The sequence below is a fragment of the Mustela nivalis genome (genome assembly GCF_964662115.1).
Source record: "Mustela nivalis genome assembly, chromosome: 8".
NCBI lineage: Eukaryota > Metazoa > Chordata > Mammalia > Carnivora > Mustelidae > Mustela > Mustela nivalis.
The window spans coordinates 106,431,507-106,440,180 of NC_139027.1; the positions used below are offsets into that span (position 1 = coordinate 106,431,507).

The 8,674-nt window shown below is 36.4% G+C and overlaps 1 protein-coding gene across 4 annotated transcripts in view; it reads left to right on the forward strand.

Annotated features, from left to right (window-relative positions):
- ESF1 (ESF1 nucleolar pre-rRNA processing protein homolog) overlaps positions 1-8,471 on the forward strand; it is a 59,177-nt gene extending 50,706 nt beyond the window's left edge. For all 4 annotated transcript variants that reach the window (XM_082745451.1, XM_082745454.1, XM_082745452.1 and 1 more), the window contains 3 exons: positions 3,549-3,628; positions 6,771-6,917; positions 7,626-8,471. In XM_082745451.1, coding sequence (XP_082601577.1) covers positions 3,549-3,628; positions 6,771-6,917; positions 7,626-7,919 — 521 coding nt within the window. In that variant the 3' untranslated portion in view covers positions 7,920-8,471. The remainder of the gene's footprint in view (positions 1-3,548; positions 3,629-6,770; positions 6,918-7,625) is intronic.
- The last annotated feature ends 203 nt before the right edge of the window (positions 8,472-8,674 follow it).

Here is an 8,674-nt window from a genome sequence, read left to right on the forward strand (position 1 = left end):
AGATTGCATTTGACCTCCAGTGAATTCTTTTAACTGATATAAGAAGTGCTCAGCAGGGCGTCTGGGGGGCTCAGTAGTTCAGCGGCTGTCTTCAGCTCTGGTCATGATCCTAGGGTTCTGGGTTCGAGCTCCGCATGGGTCTCCCTGCTTGGTGGGAAGCCTGCTTCTCCCTCTAGTACTCCCCCCTGCTTGTGTTCCCTCTCTCACTGTGTCTTTCTCTGTCAAATAATAAATAAAATATATATTCTTTAAAAGTGCTCAGCTAAACTGTTTGGAGGAAGTTTTTTTTATGAGAATACTTGTTGGACATTACAAGTAATGAAAAATGGAATTTCCTTTCACAGGTCAACGTTTTGCAACACATCTTTATCCATAGATATATTCTGTTACATTTTTTGCTTAAGGAGTTAGTAGCCTCAGTAAGGATTTTTAAATTTATTTCTTTAGTCCATAACATCTGATTTAGAATTATTCAGTACGTTAGAATCATCCGTATGTACTTCGCAGCAGTCTCAGGACACATGGTTTCTTACTTGCCAAAAGATTTACTGAAAAATAAAGATAACATTTCAGAACAGGGATTTTCATTTTCCTAGTACTCTTTATCTAACTTAGGTCTGATAACTTTCCAAAGGAAAAAAACCAACACATTTTTTTAAAAAAATTAAGATACACCCTCTTAATATGATCTTGTTAACAGTGCAGAAAAGATCTCCCATCCAAGTACTAACCAGGCCCGACCCTGCTTAGCTTCCGAGATCAGACGAGATCGGGCGCGTTCAGGGTGGTATGGCCGTAGACATAACAGTGCAGAAAAGATCTCTACACATTATTTGTTATCTGGCTAAACAGTTTGGGCCAGCACAGTAAATTCTTTATGAGCAAAGAAATTTTCATCATGTTAAATTGAATATCATTTTTTAGCCCTGACGATTTTGGAGATTCTTTTTTTTTTCCTCCTTTGCTACAGTCTTTCAAGTTTATTTTTATGACTTTTCACCAGGTTGTTATAAAATCCGGAACAGTTCACTGTGGGCTCTTTGATATTATTTCCCACAGCTGTATATGAAGATCTTTATCTCCTTTATGTATTAATCATAAACAGCCTGGGTTTTTTTCCTGCCACAGAACAATCTTCTGCATGTGTCACTTGTCTGTTCACTTCAAAAAGGAGCTCTTGCCTTGAAAACATAGAGCAGAAGTAAACTTAGGATGTAGAGAAGTCAGACCCCAAGAAAGTGGAACCTTGCTGATATTATGTATAAATAGGCACATTTTAAAATAGAGAAAAAATGATAATGAGAAAGTAGATACATCATTTCCTGGAAAACATTTGAGATAGGAACAATAAAGTCTTTCACTCTAGGAAAAAGGGCTGTCTACAAATATTTCTGGCAGTGCAGACAGATGCCTTGGTAGCACTGAGGGGCGCACCTAAGCAGCACTTACATGCTGGCATTTTCTCTCAGCTGGGCATGCTGCAGAGCAGTTTCTAAAGCCTCTCTCAATTTTTAGTCTTCGTTTTTTTTGTTACCCTTATTAGCTGCAGTTACTCAACCATTATATGCTATGTGAATTTTCTTACTATCTCATGATAAAATGTATTTTTTTTTAAAGATTTATGTATTTATTTGACAGAGAAATCACAAGTAGATGGAGAGGCAGGCAGAGAGAGAGAGAGGGAAGCAGGCCCCCCGCTGAGCAGAGAGCCCGACGCAGGACTCAATCCCAGGACTCAATCCCAGGACCCTGAGATCATGACCTGAGCTGAAGGCAGCGGTTTAACCCACTGAGCCACCCCGGCGCCCCGATAAAATGTATTTTAAACAGAAAGAGTTGCTACAAAGAGAATGACATTCAATAGTAAAGGAGTATTGTTTAGTGTTTAATAGTAGAGACCCTGAGCCGGACTCCTTGGGTGTGAATCACGTTTTCTTCACTTACTAAACTTGAGAGAATTACTTAATCTCTCTGCTTCAGTTTCCTCTTCCACAGAATGAAGATTATAACAAATAATGGGATCTACCTCATAGCATTATTGTGAGGATTATATTAGTTAATACATGTAAAGTGAGTAGAACAGTACTACTGCCTGATACACAGTAAGTGCTATGTAAGCATTAATCAATATTACCTCGCAGACCATTAGTTTCTCTGTGTTGGAAGGACAGAGCACAGCCTAGCCAAAGAGGACAGCATTCAGTAGAGAAGATTAGCATTGTGTAATAATATTCTAGAGTAACAGAACATGTCTCTGTAGATTCTGAAACTTTTTACTCATTAAACTAGTTTTTCATACTTCAGTACCCTGGTACCAATTCCCTTTGTACCCCTCCCACTCCAAGAGACACCAAAAAAAAAGAAGAAAAAAATAAGGCATCAGCATGATCACTGAGGAGCCCAGGACGTCTTATTTATGTGTAGTAATAGCAGGCACTTTATAGCATCATGTGTCAGGCATTAACTGAACTCTTCACATTTACCAATTTATTTAGTACTCACAATAACCTTGTGAGGTAGGTGCTGCTATTAGAATCCCCATTTTACAGATAAGGGCTTAGGTCCAAACTGCCACAGCATAAGTGTGGCACAGCTAGCATTTAAACCCAGTCCAGCTGTTCCAGGTTCACGTGCCCTTAGCTCCTGCATGTGACTATCTCATTCAGGATGAGAACATCTGCTCTAACATCTTGTCTCCAGAAGTCCCTGAGTCCCTGGAAATATAAGCGGTGTTACTAGTCAGGAGCCACTTTTACCATAAGTAGTTGTATTTAATAATAGGCATAGAAAGTTAACTGAAGATCAGTTTTGTCTTTAGAGAAGGAAAAATTGTTTGTTAAACTTTTACTATGAAATTCTTATTGTAAAGAATTTTTCATTTTCCAGATGAATTTTTTAAATGCAGAATTTTAAGTGTTTATATATTCAAATCACTTTTGTGTGTGTGTGTGTGATTTCTTCTATTCTTATGCTAAGAAAATATTTCTTCTATATAAGATCAGGTAACTTGTCTTCTGGAATTTTCATAGGTTTTTTTTTTTTTTTCTTAGTGTTTAACTCTCTAGTCCATTTGCATTTTATTTTCCTGTACATTATGAGGCAAGGCTATAACTTGATTTTTTTTTTTCCCCAGAGTAAAGCAGATTTCCCAGCACCAGTTACTGAATAATCCCTTCTTTTTTCCAGTGATACAGAATAGTGCATTTTATTACACACTAAGCCATACTGTTCTATTATATGAATGGATGTTGAATTTTACCCAGGGCATATTCTGTATCTATTCAAATGATCTCATGGTTTTTCTTTTTTAATTAATAATGTAATTATACATTACTTCCAGAAGAAATTCTTTATAAGTCACCCATCCAGATGTATTTATTTCATTCATTTCCATAGTTATCTCCAATGACATTTTTACTTTCTTTAGTTTCTGTATGCTTATTGATAAGATTGTTCCTAGATATCTTGCATTTTTGTTCCTAGTATAAATAGAATGTCGCAGATAGTCTTGTAATTTTTTCACCATCTGTGTTGGTTTGTTGTGCCAGATATAAAAGAAAAGAAAAAATCAGCGAAATCTACAAAAGGTGGCTCATCAGTGGAAGATGCTGAAATAGAAAGACAAAAGGTAAAACATGATCATTGCTATATTCCTAGTGGATAATTGATATGTACAATTTAAATGAAATGGTCTACATGAGTTTCTAGTGTCCCTAATAAATAATTGATTTTAGCAATGAAATTTATAAATAAATTATAAAACACAAAATTAAACATTTTAGCAATGTAGGTTTTTTTTTAAAAGATTAATTTGAGAGAGAGAGTATGTGTGTGTGTGGAGGGGAGGGGCAGAGGGAGAGAATCTCAAGCAGACTCTGAGCCTGATGTGGGGCTCAATCTCACAACCTGAGATCATGACCTGTACTGAAATTGAGTTGAATGCATAACCAGCTGAGCCACTCTGGTGCTCCTAGCAGTGTAGTTTTTACCAATCATTTTTCCAGCCAATACAAAGTTGAAATTTTATCTCAAACCTAAGTCATGTCCCTTTTTGATTTAGAGGAAAATAATGTCACTATTAAAAATTCTTACTATAGCTAAGACAAAAAAATGCAACTATTAAAACCTTGAAATAATATTGCCATAAGTTTAATTCTTTTGACTTTTTAAATTTAAATTCAATTAATTAACGTATAGTGTATTACTAGTTTCAGAGGTAAAGTTTAGTGATTCATCATTTGCGTATAACACTCAGTGCTTCTTACATCACATGCCCTTTTTAATGCCTGTCACCCAGTTACCTCCTACCCACCTTCCCTCCAGCAACCCTGTTTGTTTTTTGTAGTTAAGAGTCTCTTATGGTTTGTCTCCCTCTCTGATTTCATCTTATTTTATTTTTTCCTCCTTCCCCTATGATCCTCTGTTTTGTTTCTTAAATTCCACATGTGACTGAAACCTTATGGTAATTGTCTTTCTCTGATTGATTTATTTCATTTAACATAATACCCTCTAATTCCATCCACTTTGTTGCAAATGGTAAGGTTTCTTTTGTTATTGTTGTTGGCTGAGTAGTATTCCATGTGTATATATCCACCACATCTTCTTTTTTTTTTTTTTTTTTTTTAATTTTATTTATTTATTTGAAAGACGGAGATCACAAGTAGGCAGAGAGGCAGGCAGAGAGAGAGAGAGAGGGAAGCAGGCTTCCTGCGGAGCAGGGAGCCCAATGCGGGGCTTGATCCCAGGACCCTGAGATCATGACCCGAGCCAAAGGCAGCAGCCCAAACCACTGAGCCACCCAGGCGCCCCCCACCACATCTTCTTTATCCATTTATCTGTCAGTGGACATCTGGGCTGTTTCCATATTTTGGCTATTGTGGATATGGCTGCTATAAACATTGGTGTGCAGGTGCCCTTTCCAGTCACTATGTTTATGTACTTTGGCTAAATATCCAGTAGTACAATTGCTGGGTCATAGGGTAGCAGTATTTTTAACTTTTGGGGGAACCTCCATACTGTTTTCCAGAGTGGCTGTACAAGCTTGCATTCCCACCAGCAGTGTAAGAGGGTTCCCCTTTCTCCACAGCCTCTCTAACATCTGTTATTTCCTCACTTGTTAATTTTAGCCATTCTGACTAGTATGAGGTGATACCTCGTTGTGGTTTTGATTATTGTTTCCCTGATGTCAAGTGATGTTGAGCTTGGGTCTTCATCAAGATAAAAAGCTTTTGCACAGCAAAGGAAAAAGTCAACAAAACCAAAAGACAACCTTCTGAATGGTAGAAGATACTTACAAATGTCTTATCAGATAAAAGGCTAGTATCTGAAATCTTTGAAGAACTTAGCAAACTCAACACCCAGAAAACAAATATCCAGTCAAAAAATGGGCAGAAGATACAAACAGACATTTCTCCAAAGAAGACATACAAATGGCCAACAGACACATGAAAATACTGCCTTAAGTTTTAATTCCGTCTGAATCTCTCCTATAATTCAGACTTTGTTTTTGTGTTGTCAGGTGCTAATTTCTCTCATTACTGCAAACAACATAAATGTAATGTACAAAATTGAAGTCTTCCTTAGAAATGCACTGACCTTTATGCTTTGCAAACTCTACAAAGATCCATGGCACAGGTTAATAGTATTTTTGCTGAGGCAGGAATTAGAGTCAACAATGACCCTATGACTGATGTTCCTATCACTGTCTGGGAGTGAGCCTAACTGGTTACCTAAACTCTGCATGATAATGCATCTTTTCTATCCTCCATTTATTGCACACAGTTAATGTTCATAGAGTAAAGCAGTGCAAAGAAAATCCCTCTTTTTTTGAAAATGGCTCTAAAAAGAAAGCCAACTGCAGGTGCCAGTGATGTAAGTGAAAGAAAATTAAAGCAGTCTAGAGTTGCATGGGTGGCTCAGTTGGTTAAGCATCTGCCTGCAACTCTGGTCATAATCCCAAGATCCTGGGATCAAATTCCGCATTGGGCTCCCTGCGGGGGTGGGGGGCAGGGGGGCGGATGGGTGGGGAGCCTGCTGCTCCCACTGCATGTGCATTCTCTCTTTCTCTCTCTCTGAAAAATAAATAAATCTTTTAAAAAAAGTAATCTGAAGTAGTAGTATAGAAAGATTCATATAGAAAGTATAGAAAGTTTGGCAGTATACTCTGTATTTTCTCAAGTACACGTGGTTTATTTGGTTCCTAAAGTTTCATGTTTAATCCCATGGTTGGAAGAAAATTCCACTGTTTACTGGAAACAAACATATTTCAGAAGCAAATATTAAGATCCTGCATTCATAGAAATGTATCAGTATTGAAAAGTAAAGGCAAAAAAAAAGCAAAAGAAAAAAGAAATTCCTTGCTGTTAAAACACGTTTGGAAAATGTAGCCTGTTTCACAAAATAATGCATCTTTGCTGATTTAGTGTCATTGCATGAAAAGACCAAAGTGAAAATGAGAAATTTTTATTTGGGGGTCTGATTGAGCCACCCAGGCACCTCTGTGGTCTAGTTTTTAAATACAAACTTTCACACCTCTCCTACTCTTGGTGATGTTGTTTCTAAAAATTTTATCTTACTGCTCTACAAAGATCTTGGAGTTTCTTTTTGAGTTTTGGTAATTCAAAATCGGTTATGGATGGCAGATGTTATCCCAGAGCATTAGTGACTGGGATCTCCTTTCCTAGAGGGCATATCTGTGCCCCATACTTCTGCCTGGGGAAAAAAAAAAAAACCACTGTTGTATATTTGATCTTTTCTTTTTCTCTCCACAGGCTGAAATGGCTTTGCTCATGATGGATGAGGAGGAAGAGAGTAAGAAACACTTCAATTACAATAAGATTGTAGAGCACCAGAATCTGAGCAAGAAGAAGAAAAAACAGCTTATGAAGAAGAATGAATTATTAGAGGATGACTTTGAGGTAACCAGGGACACCTCTTAAAGCTGGTGTTGAATTTAAAGTCAGCTCTGGAGAGGAGTATTTAGCACAAAGTTAGCCTGAAATGTCTTAGGAAGGGCCCATAGTGGAGCCAAAGCTGCTAAATTTTAGTCCAGAAGAGCTGCTTTATCCCAGGGAGGATCAAATTACTGTTTAGTTGAACACGAGGTGAAGTATTGGCTTGTCTTTTGATTGCGCCAAAGTTAGGGCTTTGCTTTATTTTTCCCCCCCTAATACTTAGCTTTTAATGTTAGAATCACGTGCAGTATGTCGCTCATGATAGGAAAGATGTGCATACTCAAACTTGACTGAGAAAGAGGTTTATGTCACACCATGTCACACACTCACTATGGACAGTGACCACTGCAGTAGGCCATGCTGTTTTTGTTGCTCTATCTCTTTGTTTCCATCACTCCCTCTCTTCCCTCTTTTTCCTGGCCATTCACTCCTATGTATGAGTTTGAGCCTGTACAAAAAATCTACAAATAGCTGTCAGCAAATAGTTAATGACTTCCAAGACAGGCCTTAAAACCGCATTGAAGATCTGTGGGAAAACAATTTTCTAATGAATCAATACAAAACACTCATATTTATATTTTATATAATCGACAGCTCACTTTCAAAATTGGCCCCATTTCTGGGCCTTTTGATTTACTAATTTAATTATTTGTTTTCCTTTTGAATTTGCAGGTAAATGTTAAGGATGCACGGTTTCAGGCGATGTATACCTCCCACTTGTTCAATTTGGATCCTTCAGATCCTAATTTCAAGAAAACAAAAGCTATGGAAAAAATCCTTGAGGAGAAAGCCCGGCAGAGAGAACAAAAAGAACAAGAACTTACTCAGACAATAAAGAAAAAAGAGAGTGAAATTCAAAAGGAATCACAGAAGAAATCCATTGATCCTGCCTTGTCAATGTTGATTAAATCTGTAAAAAATAAAACAGAGCAGTTTCAAGCAAGAAAAAAACAAAAAATCAAATAGCTATATGTTGTTTCTTTTTGGATTGAGAATGTATTCTTCTAAAGTATAGTGAAGTGATAGAGGGATTATTTATTGGGAACAAAGCTATCTTTCAAGAATATGAATAAAATCTTATTCTGACCGTTGTAAAATTTCACCTTTATAATAGTTTGACCTAATTATGGATGATATACAAATTTGCTCTGTATATTTCTACAAGTTAATAATAATTTAACTTAATTAAAATACAGAATTTATAAAATTTTTGTATTTTATGAAATTCAGCCTTTCTAGTAGAAACTTACTCTTAGCCTGATTTTTTAAAAGATTGTTTACAATTCTGTGTAAAGAACAGTGCCCAGTTTTTAAGTCTGAATAAGTTACAATTTGGAGAAATATATATGCTATACATTAATTTCTCTGAAAACAGGAGGCAGATTTAGGTATTTGTGTAAATAATTTATTTTTCTAGCCAAATTGGATAGAAGCCTGTAGCTTTCTTTATTGTTTGTTTGTGTTTATTATAGTTTATGAAAATAATTTGTAAATAAAAGTGTAAAATATTTTTATTAATTTGTGTAGGACTGATTTATTTCATTTTATGCACCTTAAATAAACTACTCTCTGAAAAAATACCTGAAAACTTGACAAAGAGGACAATTCTATGAAGAGGCAGTTCCAGGTTTGCATTGCTCATAATTGTATTTGAAATGTTCGTGAGCCTCTGCAATGATTTTTCTATTTGTAGTAACAGAAAATTCTTCTGTCTGCCCTTC